Below are 24,784 nucleotides of genomic sequence, written 5' to 3' on the forward strand. Positions count from 1 at the left end.
TATAGTATCTATATAAAAATAGTTTTAATGAAGACGGCAAACAGACGTACCAGTGAATACATGTTTATCTATCACTTTTTATCAATCAAATTTAATAAAGGAATATTTTAAGTTCACAATAGTGTATAATATGAGAAAAAAACAATAAAAAAATAGATATTTTTTATAGTATATATTAAATTATTATTTTCTCGATATTTTACACCCCACGGCGCCGTGCGGCGGCTCCTGTCGTAGCGCGGAGCGGTGAAGAGCGGGGTGGTACTGCCGCAGTTGACAGTCATCGATTTATCGGTAGGTGTGCGGACGTGGTAAGTAGTAATTATAATCGATAATAGAAGGGTGAAAAAAGTTATAAATCTGTAAAAAGAGGTGTTTAAACTATATAGTGATTATAAGTGTGTGCAATTATACAATTTAAAAGGTATAATGCCTTATAATGTTCCGTGCCGCGCTGTAAATTACGGCCTAACCTCAAAAACCACGTTTTTTGCTTTCCTAATGATAGGAATATTCAGAAATAGTGGCTCCAAGCTCATCGTGATGAATTTATGGTGACAAAATACAGCAGGATGTGTGATCACCATTTTGATAAGGAAAGTATACTTTGGTTTATCACATATACAGATGAAAAATCCGGCTTTTTTTAATTATTAAATACATAGGATATTTAGATCTGAAATTAGAAATCTATTTTTATGGCCAAAATATTACAGTTCAGGTAAATGAACGAAAAACACCATTTGAAAGATTTATTATAAATGAAATTAATGAAATTGATAGATTCACTAGTTTTACAAAGCTAATAGTAAATAGTAATACTGATCAAATTATTAGTCATGCTTGTTATTTACTAAATTTTTTAAAATGCGATGAAAATAAAAAATTTCTAACTTTTATCTGTGTTCAATATTAAAGTTATTTTAATTTCAGTTGAGTAACAGGTTGAGCTTGAAGTAATAAAATATTGTTTTAATGAGTAAAATATGAGGTATGTTTTACTAGAGAACTTGCAAACTGATCCTCTTGAAAGTAGGTTTGGAAAATATAGACAGTTAGCTGGGAGTCAGTACAGTATTTGTGTTGGACATGTATATGAAGGCGAAAAGAATCTTAAGATTCAGTCATTAATGTACCTAAAAATAATTTAACATTTTCAGACCACATTGATATTGAACAAAATTCACTTATAAAAAACCTTACTTAAGGCAGTTTTGGGTTTCCAAAAGATGAAATTACTAATATATGTTAGCGGCGTTTAATAAATTATTGCATTCTAAACAAATTTTTATCAAGAAGGTTCGTTGTCAAGAGCGGGAACCGGTGGGAAAATGTCGCCTTATTAAAAAATGTCGCCTTACTTAAAGTGTCGCCTTAAGTATTTGATCCAAATTTTTATCATATAGTTTTATTTGAATATATAATTTTTAACAAAGTTTTGCAAAGCCATGAGGAGTTTCTCAAAATTCACAATAAAAAAATATTTTCATCAAAAATATCTTTGGATTACATTAAAAATAATAACACCATTATTAAAATTTCCGCAATGTACTATTTATAATGCTAAGTTATTGTAAAAATTATCATAAATTCTATTAGAAATACACGTCTTAAAAACTACTGTTGTTAAAAAATAATGATAGACTTGGAAAAGGAAATAAAAGAAACTTAGACACACTTACAGCATAAATAAATACAATGACGATGGATAATGTGAGATGGGATATCAATCTGATGTTTTTTAAATTTTATGTTTAATTATTATTTATTAATAATTCAGTGGAATTAAAGATTATATCCGTTATACAGACCTGGTCATTCTATTACTGTGTATAGGATTTTAACGTGTAAGACAGTGATGTAAACAGCTTAATGGCAAATCAAATGTATTAAAAAGAGAAAAAAGTTGGTTGGGTATGGGTGGGTACATTTCTTCTGAGCAGTATTGCCGGATTTTGCATCAAAATTTCAAACCGCATAAGTAGACGTTTCATAAAAATGTTGCATCTAGGGTTGGATCTGGATTTTCGATAATTATTTACTCATTTTACTACAACTGTAATATATTACATTTAGCTTAGATATATTATCTTCATTTCAGTAGTATACATGAACATTTTTAACATAGTTTATTTTATTCTAATTTCTTTAAGACTACGATAATACTGATCGGCAAGAGAAAATCTTGGGTCGTTTATTTTAGTCGTCATTTACCTACATATCTAGAAGTGAATCGCTATGGCAATCTTGTAAGTCGGGGAGAGAAAATTATTACCTATCCACTTAATCCGGAGCTCAACTTCATGCGCTTGGGAAAATTCTTGCTCTTTTCTCTTTGTTCATTTACACAATCACAGAGTTTATAGACTCTGTGCACGACAATCGGCACCCAAAGCCGTGTGTACATTATCGGTTATATCATTAAATAAACTAACAAAAAATATGCTGTATTACGTAGTCACGTACATCCACAGTTACATAATGAGACAGATAATCAATTAATTACATAATGTAGTAAATAGTGCAAATACTATTGTCGACCATTCTAATCAGTATTAAATAATAATGGAGTGAGACAGTGTGAAGTGAGACACATTAAATGATTGATCTTTTTGTTAAATTATGTGTGTTATATCACAATGATGAATCGTTTAATGTTTCATATGCACCTCCATAATTATTTAATACATAATTTTATACTGATTACAGCGTTCGATAACAGAATTTGCGCTTTTAGTACGTTATGTAATTAATAGATTATCTGTCTTATTATGCAACTAGGGATGTACGTGTCTACGTAATAGAGCATCAGCATATCGTATTGTACTGAACACGGTGACACACGAGAATCAGCAACCAAAGCCGTGTGTACGCTTCGTTAAATAAACTAACCAAAAATATGCTCTATTACGTAGTTACGTACATCCTCAGTTACATAATAGGACAGATAATCAATTAATTACATAATGTTGTAAATATCACAAATTCTATTGTCGACCGATCCGGATTAAGTGGATAGGTAATAAACTTCTCATTTTTCTCCCGTATTTTATAGACTTTTCTCTTTCAGCATATCGTATTGTACTGAACATACGTTGACTGTATTCTTCATACACACGACAATCGGCATCCAAAGCCGTACGTTGTACGTTTTATTAAATAAATTAACCTTTTTGTTTATTTATTGGTTCGTTTATGCTTTATTTAATGATTGATATTATTTTGTTAAGTTATAACACCAAGTGCCATAAACTAGTACAAAATTAAAAAAGTTAATTTTAAGTAAAGTTCTTTGAAATATATCTATATTACTATTATGATGAGAACTCTTATCGATTTTAATTTGGAATTAAAATTAATTGCCATGTGTCATGTTTTAATAGCTATTGTCAATTTTCTGGATAAGCTTATAAATTAATCTATTGTCAATTCAATTTGATTATAATATGATGTTCAAATACCATTTCTAGATTATTCATAAACAGCTTTTTATTACTTCTCTGCTACTGATCCATCAATAAATATTTTTGATAAAAATTGAATAACGGATTTATATTTAAACCCATCCATAGTTAACTTAAAAATACTGCTCAGAAGAAATGTACCCACCACTGCAACCAACTTTTCTCTTTTTTAATACATTTGATTTGCCATTAAGCTGTTTACATCACTGTCTTACACGTTAAAATCCTATACACAGTAATAGAATGACCAGGTCTGTATAATGGATATAATCTTTAATTCCACTGAATTATTAATAAATAATAATTAAACATAAATTTAAAAAGCAGCCAGATTGATATCCATCTCACATTATCCATCGTCATTGTATTTATTTTATGCTGTAAGTGTGTCTAAGTTTCTTTATTTCCTTTTCAGTCCTATCATTATTTTTAACAACAGTAGTTTTTAAGACGTGTATTTCTAATAGAATTTATGATAATTTTACAATAACTTAGCATTATAAATAATTTTGAAATTTTAATAATGGTGTTATTATTTTTAATGTAATCCAAAGATATTTTTGATGAAAATATTTTTTTATTGTGAATTTTGAGAAACTCCTCATGGCTTTACAAAACTTTGTTAAAAATTATATATTCAAATAAAACTATATGATAAAAATTGGATCAAATACTTAAGGCGACACCGTAGTCAAGGCAAGACTGAGCTCTGCCCGGGGCAACCGATCTCATTTTCCCACCGGTTCCCGCTCTTGACAACGAACCTTCTTGATAAAAATTTGTTTAGAATGCAATAATTTGCAATAATTTATTAAACGCCGCTAACACGGTATATATATATATATATATATATATATATATATATATATATATATATATATATATATATATATATAACTCTTCATATATATATATATATATATATATTTAATTTTAAACAAATCAGAAAAGATGTGAGTAGGTAATCTGAATTCGTCGCGCCTCTGGTAGGCAGTTTTAATTGAATTAGGGTCCGGTGTGTGGCGCTGCGCAAACGCCGCCTGCCGAAAATGGAAACGATTTTCCACGGAAAGCGATAGTGAAAAACTGATACTGGGGAATTGCCGGCGTCGGGCGTCGGAACGCGTCGAAAACGGAGCGGAAAAAAGGGTAGTGGCGTCCTTTAAGGGTGTCTTTTGAGACGAAGATCGTTAAAAACAGGAACTGCCTCCTGCTTTTTGGGGACCGATAACGGCGTATTTAAGCTCCTCGTTCTTTCTTTAAGATCCTTAAGTCAGAGACGTGCACTTTAAAACTTTCCAAAAAAATGTTGCCAATTATTAGGTCAGTGTATGTTCATCTTATTTGTTACGTACTTACTTTCAGTATATTGTATTGTTTTGGTGCCTTTTCTATTTTTAGACGTTGACGATCATCATATATATTATGATGATCGTCATATTATAGTCTGTCCAACGACAAGATCATTGACAGTCATAGATGTGTCTGTCATTTTCATTTCAAAGTAGTTTATTTTATTTTATTTTACAAAGAAATTTCACTGATAAGTTATTACTTTAAAATATTGTGAAAAAAATGTATAAAACTGAAAAAATGTAATCGAGTTATTTTATTTAAAAAAAACGGTATGTGTTAATACAAAACAAACAAGAACAAAACACCACATACCAAAAAAAGATAAAAAAAAGGACTATTTCTTACTTTCAAGCTTCAAGAAACTTTCTCCATTTATTATTATATTTATCAATATAACTTATGTACAAATACAAATTTGTAATATTCTACAGGAATAAATAAAACAACATAAATAAAATAAATTATTTTATTAATAATAACACTTACCAAATTTTATACCTTAAAGGTTAATTAATTACAACCTTTTGACATGATTTTTCTGCAGTACTAAAATCCATTATTTACATATCGTGTGATGTCGATATTTTACAGCTACTTCAGTTTTTAGTATATGTTTAGTACGATTATTGTACCATATAAAAGATGCACTTATTTACGACGAGATGGTATACAAACTTTATTGATGGTAACTTTATTGGTGTATAAGACTTTCTGCCTGGGCAGTGAGTATTAACTATAAACTGTACAGGGTGGATCAAATTCGACGCTTTTAAATGGAAACACCTTTTTCTATAGGAGATAGACGAAAACTAATATCGGTGTCTGGAGCTCAATTTTTATAAAAAAACATGATGGTGAAAACCGCACATCAATATCTGTTACCGTTTCGGAGTTACAGGGTGTTTTTCAAAAATGTGCATTTTTAACAAATCGCTGTAACTTTTTTGCTATGGAAAATTTTGTATTTCCATGAAAACATTTCCAAAGCACCCTTTTTCGTAGGATTTAATGGTTTAAGTATAATTTTTTTAAATTAATAATTTAAGAGTTATCAACTGAAAAATTCATATTTTATTTGGGACACCCTCTATATTTTAATTAACTGAAAAGAATTTAAAATTACCTATCCAAAAATATAGCACACTTGATATTTTGTTATAATCCCCTTCCAAATACAGAATTTTTAAAAGTTGGCTACTTTTAACTAGTAGGCTTTGGACCCCTTATTAATGATGCCCTTAATGGAACTCGAAAACATATTTTTCCAGCAAGACGACGCACCGCCTCAGAACGCTGAAGTTGTCAGCAAATTTTTGTAGCCAATTTCAAGAATAATTGAGTAGCTAACCAAGATCCCAGCCGTTGGCCGTTGAGGCCGCCTGACTTAGTGCCCATTGATCTAATCCTACGGATATATTTGCGGAAAAATAAAGGTTTCTTATTCTTCCGTATAATCTAGACAAGAATTAGAAATACTTAGCAGTTATGAGGGGATATCTTTCACCCTTACTGAGTTAATGAATTCCGCGAGAAATGTTCAAAAACGGCCCCGTCTGTCCATAACAGAAGACGGTCTATATGTCGAACACCTGTAGCAAAATCTCATGTCTTGGTTTGCTATTTATTTTTATTGTTATTAGATATTATAGTTTAAATGTGTTGCTGTTGGTTAAATATATTTTAAATTGTTATAAAATTCTGCATCTCTCATAGCAAATATTATTTTTGTTTTAATTGATGCTCACAGCTAAAATTATTTGGCATTACAGCCGGTGCCGTTCCAATCCTACTTATTTTAAGCCGGCGAATTTTTATAATTCTATATCTCGAAGAGGAATCGAGCAAAATATCAAGTGTGTCATATTTTTGGAAAGGTAATTTTAAATTATTTTCAATACATTAAAAATATACAGGGTGTTCCATATAAAAAATCAAATTTTCTGTTGATAATTCTTAAATTATTAATTTTAAAAAAATTATACTTAAAGCATTAAATTCTACGTAAAAAGGTGATTTGGAAATGTTTTAATAAAAATACAGAATTTTCCATAGCAAAAAACTTACAGCGATTTGTTAAAAATGCATATTTTTGAAAAACACCCCGTAACTCCGAAAAGGTAAGAGATATTGATATGCGGTTTTCACCATCATGTTTTTGACAAAAATTCAGCTCCAGACACCGATATTAGTTTTTTTCTATCTCTTATAGAAAAGGGTGTTTTCATTTAAGAGCGTCGAATTTGACCCACCCTGTACTCTGGGTCTACAGTTAATTTTCCCTCGATTTTTCCTCCACTTTACTTCAAAAGACACAAAACACACGTAATAACACGAATCAAAATGCATCATCTTCCAAAACACAGATATTTGACATAAGTTGACACAAAATTATAACCTATAATTTGGCAAGACTTTGACAAGCCTCAAAATATAATAAAACTGGTTAAAAACAACAAGAGACGACGTATAACGGATTTATATTTAAACCCATCCATAGTTAACTTAAAAAATATTAGAAACTTTTTTTAGTAAAATAAATAGATTGGTATGAGACGTCATCTGGTTTTCTTCTGTTATCGTCTGTCGAAAACTTACCTGAGAAAAAAAACAGAGTATATAACCATGGTTTTGGAATCTGTCTCAGCCGTAGGCCACTCTAAAAGGTGCTCAAGTTGCAGACCTGTCTACTGTCTTATATTTCGTAATCACATTTTTTTTTCGTTTAATTTAGCGTGTTCCTTACACGTTTTTCTGAATAACAAAGAGAAGTAAGAAGTAGTGATATGTCGGTATTTGAGTAACGCGATTTTGGAGCGATATTTTCTTGTAACGTCGTGTCGCGCTCCACAACGAATCAGGAACCTGTTACTGAAGAACGACGATCGTAATAACGACAAAACTATAAATTATTTATAATTTGCGAATAAAGTCAGCCGTCGCGCTCCTAGGGTCGCGATTTTATCGGTCATGAACAGTAGTAACTCGAACTGGTAACCACGTAGCGTCGCGCGATCTCGACCGGTTCGTCTGTTGCGAAAAGATGTAACTTGTAACGTTAAAAATACTTACTGTTTTCGATTTAATATTTTTGTTTCTCTATTTAAATAAGATTTAGTTGTAAAAGTGAAAACAATACATACGTATAGCGCCCATCGGCCGACTATTTGATTGCACGTGAGCACGGCTCCATAAGAATTATATTGCTTACAGATCTGCGACTAAGAATTGCCTATGTCACCCCCAGGCTTATTTTCCAATATTTCCTTTTACAGTATCCAAACTATTTAAAAACGTAAGTCAGAGAATTCAAGGTGTCTTGTTTTTCAAATTAATATTGTTTTTTAGAAAATATGCGATAATTGTTTTTAGTAGTTTATATGCAATAAATTAATTACTTTAATAATTATTAATTATTACTTTAATTAAAAAACTCATCTTATTTAAATAGAGATACTTTAAATAGATATTTTAATAGAGATTTAAATAGAGATACGACTAAATACTTTAGTCGGAAACGCGTAGTTCTCCCGCGCTCATAGTCACGGCTAAATAATTTTGGTGTTTAGAGAATGTTTGGTCATTACAATCTGTCTGACTGATTAAATATAACTTTATAATAGCTGTCTTAATTACATATGTAAAAATAAGTAAAGGTCATTTATTTCTTTTAGTTATCTTTCTCACCTGGTATCTGCCAAGGTTTCACAGGGAAAACCCCACAAACACGCCGGTATTGAAAGCACTTGAGAACACTACTGAGAGCCTAAGGTTTCATCCTTGTGAAAATAAGTAATGTCTGATCGCTCTGGAATATTGCACAATTTTATGTTAAATATTATTCCACTTTATAATTGATAGTATTGTAAATTTTTTGTTTTTTATATTTTAAATAAGCTCAGAAATTAAATAAACCTTTACTAAGAATACCAAATTCTTTTTTCAGGTATCTTCTATCAACAGGGTACTTCGCAATCTAGCAGCTCAAAAAGAGCAGTCTTCTCAGAACCCGCCTTCTACAACAGCCAACGACAGTGTCTACGACAAGTTGCGGTTGCTCAACGGAAACCAACCCAATTGGAGACCAACACCATGGTATTCTGCAGGGAATACATTTCCATTACAACCGCTTAGTCCACCTCCTACCATTCTCTCAGATGACACTAACAAGAAAGGTGAGTCACACATTTAAATATTATGGTAAATGGTAATAAATGTTATTCAGTGTTATACATTCTATATAAGTATTTTTAGCCGACCATACCAAAAGGTATGGTAGTTTCACTCAAAATGAGTTATTTGGGTTATAAATGACCTAAATACAAAATATTTTCATGGTGTCTGTATGTCTGTCTGCGTCTGTCCGTCTGTCCGTCTGTCTGTAACACGATAACTCAAAAACCGCTAAACAAGAAACACTGTGGCACCCGAGAATCTGGCCATTAGTTTTTGGTGGGGGTGGGGGATTGGTAAGGGGGTATGAGAGGGGGTTAAAAATTTAAAAAAATCGTAGCTCCAAAATTACAGTAGCTAGCGAAACGCGGTTTTCAATTTAAGATTAGGAATAATATTTGCAACAAAATTTGTAATAACATCAAAATCAGTCATTTTTTGTCGCAGTTTTTGAAATTAAAAATATTGGAAAAATTCCTTTACTTTGAAACTAAAAGAACTGTCTACCAACTATTTATTAACATATTTTAGTATGGGCGGCTATACGTGCCTCCCGGCGCCAATTTTTAGAAACAAATTTAATCATATTTTCATGTTTTTTTTTATTTTCTGTAAAACGATATGTAAATTTAGAAATGTATAAACGAGTTTTACAATTTTAGAGCAAACAAAATGTTTTTATTCAGAATGCATTGTTCTGAAAGTGTTAATTATAAAAAAGGTTTTCTTCTTGTAAAGGCAATCAAGGGACATACTGTAGATATACATAATGATATTCCCGCCAAAAAAACAAGATTAAGTGTACCGTATGATCGAAAAAAATCGGCGTCAGCGATGGCTATGAAATGAAGATCGCTGTCATTTTATATGTAAAGTTATATGGGAAATGTTATCGATTGTCATTTTCTATCCAACTTTTCGATCATACGGTATTATTAGGAGGAAAATAGGGTATTTTAGATAAGAAAAATATCAGATTTCTTAAAATATTGTATAAATATCTGAGAAATAGTTAATTTGAGCATAAGGTTTACATTTCAAACTAATATTTCTACATTTCTTGCATTTATTAAAATAAGCAATTTACTAACCAAAATTCCTATATTTATAAATAATTTTTGAAATAGTGCTTACTATATTAATAAAATATTTTAATGTTGCATTATTGTTATGAAGGTTATTTAATTTAGAAATTTAATAAAAGAATATCTGTGAATCATTTGTTGATAAATTATGCATAGTAATTCCTTCCAAGGTTCCTGGAATCTATATCTTAAAATTTATCTTATGTTTTCAAAATATATGACTAAAATTTCTTTTATTGACTTAATCTTCAATTATTATTTTTTGTATTTATAAATCTGTAAGTATCTGTTTGATATTAATTGTTAAAATTTAAATCTAATCTCATTTTTATTCGCGGTACTGCCTCTACATTTTTGCATTTATTAAAATATTTACTTTAACTAGCAAAATCGTTATATTATTTATAAAATATTCTCGAAATACTATTTACTATATTGATTAAAGATTTTATTTTTAAATAATTTTTATAAAAGTAACTAAACTAGAAATTGAATTAAGAATATCTGCGAATCATTCGTTGATAAATTATGCATAGTAATTTTTAAGGCACGGTTTCTGGAATATAAATCTTAAAATTTTCTATATTAAAATACATAACTAAAATTTCTTTTTTTCATAGCAGCTGTTAAAATTGCCTTAAATCTATCAAAAATAATAGATAAAATAGTACTTTAACTGCAAGGGTAGATTAAATGATACTTTAACAGCGAGGATAGGTTAAAAACTTTATTTCTTCTCGCGCGTTTCTTAATTGCTTCCATTTTTGAAAATTTTTGTATTTCTATTCATAAGTTATTCGGGATTTAAATGGAAGTAGTTTGGATATGGCGTTTGTCGCCTCAGCCTGAATATCTGTTGGTAATTTACTTATTTCTGTTTGAGCCAGTTCTGACTCCATTTCAATCAGCAATTGACACGAAAGAGAATTAAAAAATATTGACTCAAAACTGACAACTAAAGAGACAGCTTTATTTATTTGTCAAACTACATAGAAACCAACGCCAGCCCAGCACAATATTGTTTCTACTCGTAATAAATTTCTTGAAATAATAATTTCTGAATATGTTTTAAAACGTAACTCGCTATGGAAATAAAAATATTGTTCTATACACGACGATAAAATTGCATTATCGTCTCCCGAAATTAATTCGCTCGCCATTTTATCGCTCGTGAATTAATCTTTTCGGTCGACGATAAAATACCATTTTATCGTCTTGTATAAAAAATAACTATTAATTAATTTATTATTTAATTATTATTTTTGTATATAAATTAAGCACATAATATCCATGGTACTAAAGATTTAATTAGTAACATTTTGGCGAAATATTCAGCTTTTTTGTTTTCCCGGAATACTAGTATATTGTAATTTACAAAAAAAACATGTATAAATGTATTATTAGACACTAAGTAGGGTAATTTAGACAAGAAAAATATCATATTTCTTAAAATAATACTTGTTAACAATGGATATATTGTATAAAATTCTGAAAGCTGAGAAATTGTTAATTTGCGCAAAAGGTTTACATCTAAAACTCGGAATTTATAAAGATATTTCTTATAAATGCACTGTGATTTCTGGTAATATTCGAACAAAGACAAATTCTAAAGTTCAATCAAGCGATTTTTTGCTTTTGAAAATAAAGAAAACCGAAAAAAGACGGATCAAAATACACAAACCCTGCCACAAATTTATTACAAATTCAGCGAATAACGCAGAAAGGAGACTAGGCGTCCCACAATGCGGATATCTACATTTTTTACTGTCGTATCAATCTTTCTTGCATCTACAGAGTCGCACTGGAAATTCTAATAAAAGGAATTTGGTTCTATAATGTTCTTTTCTTTCAGTTTTTTTAGCCATTTAAAAGATAATAATTTATTGTATTATAGTCAATTATAGTCAAAACCATGACAAATATTCAGACTTTATAATAGTCCAAAATGCCAGAGCGATCTGACATAACTTATTTTCACAAGGATGAAACCTTAGGCTCCCAATAGTGCTCTCAAGTGCTTTGAATACCGGCGTGTTAGGGGAGTTCGCCCTGTGACACCTTGGCAGATACAGGGTGAGAAAGATAACTAAAAATAAGAGTTACTTAACTTAAATTTGTATGGCTGATTTTTGTATAAATATTGTAGAATATTACTCTGAAGTAGTGTTAAAAGTATCAGACACTTTCCATGGACCTGAACTTTTATCAGACGATAGCAAATCAAAAAGTAGATCTTTGATAAAGATAGACTTTATCAAAGCTACACAAAAAATAAATGAACTTTAGTTATTTTTACATGTCTGATTTTTATATATTATGTTATTAAGACAGCTATTATAAAGTTATATTTAATCATTCAGACAGATTGTAATGACCAAACATACACACCTCTAAACACAAAAATTATTTAGACGTGACTATGAGCGCGGGAGAACTATATGCATGCGTTTCCGAGTAAAGTATTTAAATATTTTAAAAATACTTACTGCTTTCGATTATTTTTGAATCTCTATTTAAATAAGATGAGCTTTTTTATTAAAGTAATAATTAATAGTTATTAAAGTAAATTAATTTATTGCATAACATAAACTATTCAAAAACAATTATCGCATATTTTCTAAAAAAAATATTAATTTGAAAAACAAGACACTTTGAATTATCTGACTTACGTTTTTAAATAGTTTGGATACTGTAAAGGGAAATATTCGAAAATAAGTCTGGGAGTGAGATGCAATTGTTAGTCGACCGATTATCTTTAAAAAAGTTTTCTAAGCCGTTGGGACTTCAAACACCCTGTATATTATTATACTTTTTTTCTTACGCTTTTCACGCGTACCCTTATCCTCCAGAAGAAAATCAAAACGTCAACAAACAAATGACATTAGGTTAGGCCTTCTTGATCTCTCCCTTCCGGAATTGAGCCCTCGGGGTCTAACAATCAATATTTCCTTTTTTATTTGAGAATGTAAAACAGGAAGTGTATAAAAAAGGGGAGAGGTTTAAACTATATGTACTGTATTATACTCTTTTGTTAACGAATATCCTATATGTAGATATTTGGAGAAAGTATTGAGCGTAATCAAAACAATCATCATATTTTATTTGTGAATGAAACACACGAAAAGTAAAATCAGTGATGGTCCTTCGATAAGCGCACATACAGGGTGTTCCAATATTGCGTGGATATAGAATTTATGGAATCAAAATAAGTTCATTCGACACAATTTACCTACCTATACAAAAATGCTTCGTGTTTTTTTATTTCGGGAGACGATAATGCACCCAAGTAGCATTTTGACGACTTGCGACCACATGTTTACTAAACACAACGTTGGATTAGTTACAAAAAATAGTTAGCTCCCTACCTTGGGTATTAAAATAAATTTAAACGTTTTTATAACGTTGTGCCGACGTTGGACTAGTACTACAGCAAAGTAGAAGCTTCTGCGACGTCGAATAAACGTTGTCTTGTAACCTTTTTGCTTAAGTGATCTTTAGGTGATTCGGACAACGTAATTACAACGTTGGACAATATAGAGTTTTCCGACGTCAGTTTCAGGACCTATTCCAACGTTATGCAAACGTCGTCTGTTTTACTAATTCCAACGTTGTTTAGATTTCCTTACTCTTACGTTGGTAGGACGTCGAGTCACTACCTTTTTGCAACTGTATTGAACCATAACCTTAAATCTTAAATTTTCACTTCATTGTTCTGTTCAGTCAGATAGTTCAGTGCTGTTTTTATTTTTATAAAAAAAACTTAATTAAAATGGGACATAAGAAAGGTACATATAAAACTAAATTTAAATATACATCGACATATATTACCGATAGTTTATCCACTCCCTCGTTAATTTAGATTATAGAGGGCGGCACAAGCTAGACTCTAGGATGACTAAATTAGGCAATCTTGCGACTAGTATACTACTTGTTAAGGCCGAACTGCGACTTTATTAGTCCAGTATGCGACTACTCGAACTACTCCATCTTAATCTCCAAAACAACAAAGTTAAAGCCGCCATGTTGTTAAATAAGAAAATGTTTCGTTCCTAAAATAGCAATTCCTGCTTTTTGAATACGTTAACTTGAAATATTTGACCCTAAAAAACACGCGGAAACAATTTTTTCGACTGCGAATAAATTATTCACATTTTACTAAAAAAAAAAATCAAGAAAATTTTTAAAACTTCTTTAATTTTAAGGCCCATTAGTATTTTTCAAAGTAGAAACAATACATTTATCAATAAAGTTGTTTGCGTTTAACTTTTTTGCCTTGGGTAACGAGTTACAGAGTCGGTTAAAGTGTTTTCAATAATTATGATCTTCAAACATCCTCCACGCTTAAATACTTTTGTTTTGTTTTTCCTTCACTGCCATCTGACATATGTCTCTAACTAAATCATAAAAATAATATTTTTACTATAATTATCCCAATTTAGGATAAAACGCGACTTAGACGCCATATTAGTTTTGTATTTCTGTGAATTAGGATTTTAAACAACGTTGCAGTTTGTACTAAATTAGGCTTCTAGCCAACGTCGGTATCCAACGTCGTTTCGACCCAAAAATTATTCTCCAAACTAGTGCAGACTAGGGTTGGCACGAGGTTGTGCCGACGTTGCGCCCCGACGTTTGGTCGCGTCACACAACGTTGTCCCGACGTCCAAATGCTGCTTGGGCAATTTTATAGTCGTGTATAAAACAGTTTTTTTTTCCATAGCGAGTTACGTTTTAAAAAATATTCAGAAATTATTATTTCAAAGAATTTATTACGAGTAGAGAAAATATTGTGCTGGGTTGGCGTTGGTTTCTATTTCTATGTAATTTGACAAATAAATAAAGCTGTCCCTTTAGTTGTCAGTCAATATTTTTTAATTCTCTTTCGTGTCGATTGCTGAGTGAATTGGAGCCAGAAATGGCTCAAAACGAAATAAATAAATTACCAACAATAAAAAATAAAATAAAAATAAATAGACTTTGAATTAATGTACAGGTTGATTTTTGATTGATGCTTTCTAAAGGGCAAACAAAGCATTTTTATATAGAGGTAAATTGTGTGAAATTAACTTGTTTTGATCCAAAAAATACGTAGTGGTTCTATGTCTACGGAATATTGGAACTCCCTGTATATTTTCTAGGTCTGATTTGGAAAGAAAATATTTTCTAAAAATGTTTACCTCAAAGACGATATGGTGTTTTTTTTGCAAGAGACTAAAATTGTAGTAAATACTAGGGGACCATTTTAGCACCGGAAATTTTTTTCTATGCTGTTAGTCACGGGCAAACGCTAGTATATTTTAAAAATATAATTCCTAAATGCCATGCTTGTTTGGTATAGATATAACATTGTACAAATCTAATTTTCTGGTTATCAAAAACGCACAAACATCCGGCGATATTAACCGAGTGCAAACAACAACCGCCACCCTTTTCCATGCACCACCCCCTCTTTGTCTTTGTAGCATCGAAATGCCGCCAACCCTGAGGCTCGCCTACTGCTACTGTATCGGTTAGAGCCCGGTTTTGATTCTGCAAGTGACACATTTGTTAAAAATTCAAAACCGGCGCTGCCTGCCTCCGCTTTGCTGCCCCCGGGGAGACACGCCGCTAATTGAAATTTCACCCGTCCCCCACGACCCCTCTGCTTTGTTGCCGTACTGATGCAATTTTGTTTTGGGATAGGCAACCGCCGCGGCAGCCGCAAACCGTTTTCGGAACGGCCTCTAATGAAATTATTACGCATTAATTAAAATTTATTCAATTTGCTAAGTTATGCTTTGTGCACCGATTACGCGCGTTGGTATCGTTTTGCCGGTTTTCATTTTCGAGCTGTCGCTTTTGGCTCTCTGTTTTCCTTTTTTGCTCTTTCTTTTAATGTTCATACGATTTTTCGATGTGTCTGTTGTTGTTATTGTTGGTAGTTATGTTTTAATTTGTTCTGTGTTCATCGGTTTAAAAATAAATAAATTTTTTCCATTGCAACCGTTAAGATTGCCTTATATCTATCAAAAATAGTAGATAAAATAGTACTTTAACCGCAAGGGTAGATTAAATGATACTTTAACAGCGAGGATAGGTTAAAAACTTTATTTCTTTTCGCACGTTTTTTAATTGCTTCCATTTTTGAACATTTTTGTATTCCTTTTCATAAGTTATTCGGAATTTAAATGGAAGTAGTTTGGATGTGGCGATTGTTGCCTCAGCCTGAATATCTGTTGGTAATTTACTTCGCTTTGAGTCTGGCTCCAATTCAATCAGCACAAAAGAGAATTAAAAATTATTGACTCAAAACTGACGACTAAAGAGAAAGCTTTATTTATTTGTCAAATTACACAGAAACCAACGCCAACCCAGCACAATATTTTTTCTACTTGTAATAAATTCATGCATATACTTGGGCATTAGAGGCTTTGGGCCTTAAGCTAACATCGACAAAACCAAAATCATGTGCACTCCCCCGGAAGATCACATCAATGCTATAAAAATCGGAGAAGAACTATAGGAATATGTGGCGGAATTTACTTACCTCGGCAGTTTGATTTCGGAAAAAGCCAATATTGACTCTGAAATTCAGCACAGGATTAGCAGCGCCTCAAGAGCATTCTGGAAATTAAAAGACAGGGTTTTCTACAATCATGACTTGAGTACAAAAACGAAACTTGCAGTGTACCGAGCAATTATAATCCCCACCATGTTATATGGGAGCGAAACCTGGGTGCCGTACCGCCGACACATGAAAGCATTAAACAAGTTGCAACAGAGACACCTTAGACAACTCTTAAGAATCCGGTGGTTCCATCATGTCTCAAAGGTATCGGTCCTTGAAAAAGCTAACTACGAGAGTATTGGAGTCATGGTTACAAAATCCCGCTTAAGATGGGCTGGTCACGTATGCAGAATGCAAGAAAACCGCATACCAAAATCTCTGCCGTACGATGAGCTTGTAGACGGTAAGAGGAGGCCGGGTGGACAACTGAAAAGGTACAAGGATATTTTCCACGAAAACTTAAAGGGGATTAACATGCAGAATGAGTGGGAAGAAGCAGCCACAATATAATTCAATGGAGAAGAATTATAAACTCAGTTAACAGCGACAACCAAAAAGTAAAGAGGCGACAAAGCAATGAGATTTTTGATTGTCTGGAGTGCGGTAGGCAGATAACATCACGTATCGAGCTTTTCAGTCATAGAAAAGCTCATAAAAGTATGTATGTACATTCACAACACTTGCCAAATCTTATTAACATTTCCGAAAATTTAGAGAAGACCCATAGTTTTGCTACCCGTATATTGTTAACGCGGAATCTCCAGGCGCAATTCCAAGATATTAAATGCGCCTCTGACGTGTCTGTGTGTATCTCTACGCCCAAGTTTTAATAGAAACAGAGCTGGACTTGCCCCGCGGGGCCCTAGCACAAAACAGGGCCGGGACAAAACAGAAGAGAAATCCTGGAGCGGAGCGTGGGAGAGACGTTTTTGATGAAAGGGAGACCCGGTCCGTACCTCTAGCCCGACTGTTAAGATATTTACCACGGGAATTGCAAATGAAAAGGAAAAACGGGGAGAAGGAAATAGAGAAGTACATAAATGTCTTTTAAAGTGATTAAAATCTTCAGAAATGTATTTTTTCTTCAGAATTTTAAAATTTACAAGTCTTACAAGTTACTTCTACGTTTAGTTAAAGGAAAATAAATCTAAAAATAAATATAAATTCTGTTAAAATGAAACCTATCCTTACATTTTTAAACAGGCCGTTCGGTGCCATTTCACTAAAAATCCAGAATCCAGTCAATGTTCTCTACACAAATTTTCCACGGTAGGATTTAAAATACACATAAATAATAATGTCACAAAAATATAAATGCATATATACACATACACAATTCTAAAAGTTTTATTTCACATTTTTTTTATATTTTAAGTCAATGCGGCGTTCTTTCTCTAAACGTTTTTCGAAATTTAAGCAATTGTTTTCTTTTAACCGCACGATTTCACAAACTAAACACCATGTTGTCTACTTTAAAATATCTATTCCAGAATCAGTCAACCACAGTTCATCATTTATCCATAACTAGAAAATTATGAATTATTACTTACAGAAATTTTGCGCTACACCTCAAACTAGATGGAATTTCCTTCGATATTAAAAATTCAAATATTGCTTTATATTGACTAAACCAAACATTATACGCGATAAACTATACAAAAACCTAGGTTGTTTTATAATTTGAGTTTATATAAACACCGAAACTGCCCAAACGACGAAATTTTTCTAACGACTGAAATTTAATTAAAAAAAATACTAAATTTTCTACAAGTAGTATACCTTACCTTGTTGGCGTTACAAGCCGAGGAATTTGGAGTTTAATACGTGCAAAACATAGCGGGAACGAAGGACAAAATTAAATTTTAACCGGCAGTAGAGAAAATGGGTAAAATAAAACGTTTTGAAGCAAAAATTGGACAAATTGATGGTTTTTATTTGAAAAACGATAGAGAGAAAATATGTTTCTTTTCTCGAGATGTAACCTCTTAAAATACTTGCACTTATTTCTGGGACACCCTGTATATTGAAAATGACAGACCCGCAGAACAGAACTATAAAATCGCCATTTCTGTTAAGGAAAATCACATTTTTAAAACAAAAAATTATATACACCATATTCTTTGGAATTAAAAAAAATATCCTACTAAATCATACCATAACAAAGTTTATTTAACAAACTAAAATAAATAAAAAAACAATAAATAATAATTACAGAAATTATCCAAAAGTGTTAAAACATACTAATCACTGAAAGCTCTGGACAAAGCTCGAACTGTACGGAGTATTAATAATGGCAGTATATGCAGAAGACACCACTGGAACAGCTTGCACTGGAGCGAAATTTTGGTATTCTACCACTTGGGCGACTTGAGGAACTTCCTGGATTTTAGCAAAAGCTGGAACAGCTTGTACTGGAACCAATCTGGGTTGCTGCACTTGTTGAACTTGGGCTGGTACGACTAACTTTGCCGAGGTAATAGGGGCAGAAGCGTATATCAAGTTTTGAGCTTGTGGTACTACTACATAGAGGGCGGCAGGATTGATTGAAGCTTGTGGAGTGTCGGTTAGTTTGTCTTTGGTTGGGGAAACTTTGAAACTTTCAGCCTGTGTTAAATAATTAAGAATAAATATATACTTACAGCATATATACAAGCAATAGAAGGCTTGTTTTAAGATGTAAGAGAGAAGTATGATGAAAGAACAAGTTTATGCTATCTCAAATAATAATTAAGAATATTCGTGTGAAAAAAGTAGTGAATTATTGCAAGAAGAAAACCTACAGGTTTATGAAAAATATAAGTTATACTATACCTGAGGTTCCAAAGTTGTTGTGGCTTCTATGGTTTCAGTGGTAGTAGGTGTTTCAGTTGTTGGTTCAGCTGGTGGACCATACTCCTGAGGGGGTGGACCATAGGAAGCCGCTGGTACAGGAAGTTGTTGTTGCCTTTGAGATCTACAATTCAGAATATCGTATAAAGTAACGTATAATATCGTATAAAGTCATAGATAAAGGGAATAAATTTAGATTGGAATGGCCGTCAAAATTTTGGGTCGCGAAATTGTTTTGGGTCGCGACCGTTGTACGCGATCTTGCGCTGCTATAGCGGTTGCTAAAAACAACCGCAAACAAAAACGGAAATAATTTTTTTTTGGCCATATCTCTTGTCAAAGTCAGAATCTTCAAAAAATATAAAATCTTTTAAAATCTAAACCGCTCTCATTGAATAAAATTCAAAAAGTGTTTAAAGTGTCCATTTTCAAAGTACTTATTGCTATCTTGTGAGTTTAATTTAAGTTTTATTTACTCAAACCCGTGATAACTATTGTGAAAAAGTGGCATTAAAAACTTAAAAAGCTGTGCTGTGAACTGTGAACTGCAAAAACCATCGTGGATCGTGGCATAACGTCGGTTTCCAATGTTCCATAGGTTTATCATGCATGTCCTTATATAAAATAGAGTTTCTTGTATGCAACACACTGTATTTTATTTATAAAATTAAAAGAAAATAATAATAAATTTGAATAAACAATATTTGGCGATATAATTCCGGAAAAAGCCGAACCGCTCCTAAATTTTCAAAAGCTTTGGGTCGCGACCGTTGCAAGAATAGCGCCAAACACATTTACATTGCTCTTATTATATACCTATCCTTATGGGCACTTGACAAGCGCGTCAGGGAATATTTTGACTGATGACATAAAAAATTTACGATAATATGAATATAATTCATGGTACAAAGAAAACAAGGTATGATCGATAGCGGCTCCAATTTCGTTAAGTTTGCGCATACCACCTGTGACGTCATACGCCATACAAAAAAATATCAATATTGTTCAATTGCCACTAATATAAAAAGACCTAAAATAGGGAAGAATTAGGACACAACCCCAAAAGTTATGTTTTGACATCGAGCTTGACATTTGAAAAATTATTTTCACATTTTGACACAATCAAATTTCACAGATGACACAATCTGTTTGACAATTTGAAATTGGCGCGCAAAACTTGCCGACCAATGGTGCCGTTTATCACCTGTGACGTAGTGACCAACCTGCGCAATATCATACCTTGTATTCTTTGTATCATGAATATAATTTAAAATTGTAGACAACATCTGTCACTGTCTTGTATCTTTTGGTAGGACAGACTTTACCTCCTTTATTTCATTTAAATTATCTAATTCAGTATTCACTATTGCAACAATATGCTATTCTATACTAGGGTGGATTCAATTTTGAATGTATATGATTAAAGTAGTCTAATTTTAATATATTATCAATTATTTATAAATTTATTAATAATTTTTATAATTAAGCAGATAACTGTTGATGTTCTGATAAGCTGGTAAGCTGGAACCGTTACAAAGACGTGTCACTGCAAAAAATGTAAAACATTTTCTTTATATGCTGTTAGATTATGTATAAAAAAAACACTTACTAAAATGTTTATGGCCCTTATAACATCAATGGCTTTTCCAAGAAATTAAGGTATATTTTTGTGGCGAGTTAACCAACCGTTTCCAGAAATAAAACCGTCAGAAAAGTAAAGATATTATTTATTTTAAATTTTAATAATTTGTTTACCTTTGGGGTAGATTGAATGCAGGTCCTGCAGGTCTGAACCCTCTTGCTTGGTAAGGCGGTTGTTCTTGGCGTGCCAGAACTCCACCACGTACTGGCGGTTCTGCAGCTGAAAGGCTGATGATAACAAGAATAAAAGCAACGGAGTACTGAAAATAAACAAAAATAAATAATTAAATATACAGGGTGAGTCTTAAATAAGTGCAAATATTTTCAGGGATGGCATATTTCGACCCCAGGAACACGTCTATGAGGTTGTTTTCGCAAAAAAAAGATGTTGAAAATCGTGCATTTTCTTATAAATTTCCTTGTATATTTTTCGAAATCTTTTTAGAACTGCCTGTTCACCGCAAATTTTCCCACGGTATAATTTCTTAATCTGTGACATTCATACAGAAAAAAATCCGTTTTTTTTTTAAATTTTAAACTTAAATAGCTCGGTTATAGGTTGTAACCGATGTAAGTTACATATTTATATTTCAATGATCGATTGAGACTCCTGCTTGGTTTAAAACGAAATAAATAATATTAAGATATATATTGAAAACGGTCTATAAATTCACAGATTTCTTAATGGATAAATTCATTTAAATAAAGCAACTAGATTCGAAATAAAAAAGGCTAGTAAGGATTTTCCCTATATCTACAATATCGAAAGATGCGTACACCTTATTTTATATAGGAACTATCGGAAACAAGAAATAGCCATCTTATCTGCTAGTCAGCAGCGTTAAAAGCGATCAACTCAGTATCCATCAATTCGAAGTTGAAATAACCCCAATTATGACCCCATGCACTAGCAAAACCAATGCGTAAAACCCTTGATTATGAATAGATAATGATAAAACTATGCCCGCTACTATTTTTTATTTAGAATAACAATTTATAATTCAAGTTAAGCTTGATTTTCATGCATCCGTTATACGTTGATACGATCGATGGTCCGACGGTGCTCGGATTATGTCATAGCGTTTTCGCGCCACTTTTCATCCGTAAGTATTTTACTTCAGCCCGCCAACGGACCCGTTCATACCATAACGGACGTTTTGACACTTTTTTGACCAATTTAATCTAACCTTAATAAAAATATAAGTAAAATAGAAAAATCTTTATGGAAACGAAAATATAAAATAACACCGACGTATATCCGATAAACGGAGGCATGAAAATGCAATAAATTTAAAAACTGCGATATTTTCTAACCAATAAAGTCTTTAAATTCTACCAATAAAATTAATATCGTATCAACGTATCGTCAGACAACGGATGCATGAAAATCAAGCTTTAGACCTTCTAAAGATATCAAAATATTTACTTTTTATTTATACTGCTAGGGTTTACACATATTATAATTACACTTTTAGAATAATTATTATATAATAAATTTTTCATATATATATACTCGCTATTTAAACCCGTGTATATACCGGGTGCGTCTCGAAAGTGGTTTACCCCTATAACTTTTTTATTTTTTCAGATAAAAAAACGAGATTTGGTATGTTAGTATATGACATAAATTACTTACTTACTGCCATTACTCGCTGACGAGTGTTTGACACACATCAGAAGATGTGTGTCAAATACTCGTCATTGGTTACGCAAGGCGTTTCCTGTCATGAGCTTTTCTGTGACTGAAAAGCCGATTGATTGACGTATTCAGATTGACGTATTCAAATGTTTTTGGTCACCTCCTGTTTCACCGGAAATGACTACAACTTTTGATTTTTAAATAGCACCCTTGGTAGGTATATTTCTACTTTATTCGATAGAAAATGACACTCTGAATAGAACGCCATATCATATGTTAACTTTTGATATTTGCGCTTTAAAAAAAATTATATTTTAAATTCCAATCTAGCCGTAGCTGTGTTAAAATCACTAATTTTTAATAAAGGAGCCTTGGAAAAATAAATTTGATTTTCTAATGTTTTTCGTGTCTTGTCCTCGCCAGTTAAAAGATGCCCAAATAGTATTTTTAAACAAATCTCAATTTTTTCAAATGGAACGAGTATGGCTCATTAGCATATTTGGAAAAAACAATTTTTTACGAATAATTTGGTACCATACACTTGGTGTTTCCAGTCAAGTTGTCATGTAGCGCATGTTACAATTTCAAATAAACCAATGCGAAAATGTCAAAAGTTGACATATGAAGTGTCATTCTATTCAGAGTGTTATTTTCTATCTAATAAAGTATAAATATACCGAGAGTGCCATTTAAAAATCAAAAGTTGTAGTAATTTCCGCTGAAACAGGAATTGACCAAAAACAATTGAATACGTCAATCAATCCTAATTTATGTTATATACTAACATACCAAATTTCGTTTTTTATCTGGAAAAATAAAAAAGTTGTAGTTTTTAGTCGTTTACGATATTCTCCGATTTTGGTAGCACTGGCGGAGAATGCACTAAGCCTATATTTAACAAATAAAATAAAATAAAACCTTGTTTCAATCCTTAATTCGTACGTACATCAACAAAAGTAAAGAACTCCCATCTATTACTATCAGCTTCTACCGGTAGTACCCTAGCTGCATTTCTGTTATTCGGTCTCATCTCCTCACTAAACCCGACTTTTGTTTCTTTTTACCCCGTTTTTTACGCTGAACTGAACCCGATCACTTCGAATCTATCTAAAATCGATGGTTCGTACGTACCTTCATGGTGGTTCTTTTTTTGTGTCGGCTTTTGGCTTCGGCTAAGAAGGTTTTTGGTGGTACTCGTTCGCTATCGAACCCAGAACTGATAACCATCGGTCTAGTCCATGTCGTATTTATATTTGGCGCTTGATAGGATGGGACGTGATTGGCCTTAAATGACATAATCGAAAAAGACGGTTGGGTTTGAAGGTAAAATTGACCTATTGTTGTTATTTTGTTTGATATATGTTGTTACTATTATACTCTTAATAGTAATTAGTAATAGTATATTACTATAAATACATACATGGCCAAAATTATTGCATATATCGTTTAAAAATATATGGAAAGGAATTTAAAGAATCTTTTTTTATACATAGCTTTGATAATCTGTAATAAACATTTTTTTGTTATAAAGGATCTGGTAAACAATGTTTATCATTCAGACCCAATATTATTACAAATTCTTGCACATTTCGATTTGTGGTCTCTAGGGTTTCAGAAGAAATTTGATAATTGTTTTGGCCTTAAAATGCCTAGAAACATTTTTTCACAGTTTAATAGAGTCAGAATAGTAACACTGTCTCAACAGGGCTGCCCGCAAGTTGCAATAACTGAAATTGTAGGAGTTAACCAAAGCGATGTTTCGCGAATATTAAAAAAATAAAGGGAGACAAACGAGGTTACAGACCGGCCTGGAAGAGGTAGAAAGAGAGTTCCTACTGCTGTGCAAGACCGTCAAATATCCCTAATTGCACGACGCAATCCCCTGCTTTCTAATACTGCTATTAAAAATGAGTTAGTTGGCCTTGAAGGAGTAAATGTTTCAAGAAAGACCATAGCAAGAAGATTCCATGACAGGGAATTACATTTAAGGAGGCCTCTACGTGTTCCGAAACTTAATTTAGTGCACAAAATTACGCGACTACAATGGGCTGAG

At 32.1% G+C, this 24,784-nt stretch overlaps 2 protein-coding genes across 5 annotated transcripts in view; one reads left to right on the forward strand and one right to left on the reverse strand.

Annotated features, from left to right (window-relative positions):
- The window catches only part of LOC115889302 (paired box protein Pax-6-like), a 178,325-nt gene that overhangs the window by 95,301 nt on the left and 58,240 nt on the right, over positions 1-24,784 (forward strand). For all 3 annotated transcript variants that reach the window (XM_030909257.1, XM_030909258.1, XM_030909259.1), the window contains one exon: positions 8,764-8,992. In XM_030909257.1, the coding sequence (XP_030765117.1) occupies positions 8,764-8,992 (229 nt within the window). The remainder of the gene's footprint in view (positions 1-8,763; positions 8,993-24,784) is intronic.
- LOC115889303 lies at positions 18,782-23,946 on the reverse strand. 2 transcript variants are annotated; one of them, XM_030909262.1, is made up of 4 exons: positions 23,863-23,946; positions 21,207-21,352; positions 19,434-19,575; positions 18,782-19,226 (listed from the first exon to the last, which is right to left on the reverse strand). In XM_030909262.1, the coding sequence occupies exons 1-4, from the start codon at positions 23,866-23,868 to the stop codon at positions 18,867-18,869; spliced, it is 654 nt and encodes a 217-aa protein (XP_030765122.1). In that variant the 5' UTR covers positions 23,869-23,946; the 3' UTR covers positions 18,782-18,866. The 2 variants fall into 2 exon arrangements, with proteins under 2 accessions (XP_030765122.1, XP_030765120.1); XM_030909260.1 differs by lacking the exon at positions 23,863-23,946 and adding an exon at positions 23,678-23,855.

This window comes from Sitophilus oryzae, unplaced genomic scaffold (assembly GCF_002938485.1).
Source record: "Sitophilus oryzae breed Bouriz unplaced genomic scaffold, Soryzae_2.0 scaffold_813_pilon_pilon, whole genome shotgun sequence".
In the NCBI taxonomy this organism is placed as follows: Eukaryota; Metazoa; Arthropoda; class Insecta; order Coleoptera; family Curculionidae; genus Sitophilus; species Sitophilus oryzae.

Bases quoted from the DNA above. Each gene is read 5' to 3' on its own strand.
- LOC115889303 (XM_030909260.1), bottom strand. From the start codon at position 23,761: ATGAGACCGAATAACAGAAATGCAGCTAGGGTACTACCGGTAGAAGCT. The intron at 19,576-21,206 runs GTAAACAAATTA...TCTGAATTGTAG, and splicing joins GCATTCAATCTACCCCAAAG to ATCTCAAAGGCAACAACAAC. The intron at 19,227-19,433 runs GTATAGTATAAC...TATTTAACACAG, and splicing joins CAACAACTTTGGAACCTCAG to GCTGAAAGTTTCAAAGTTTC.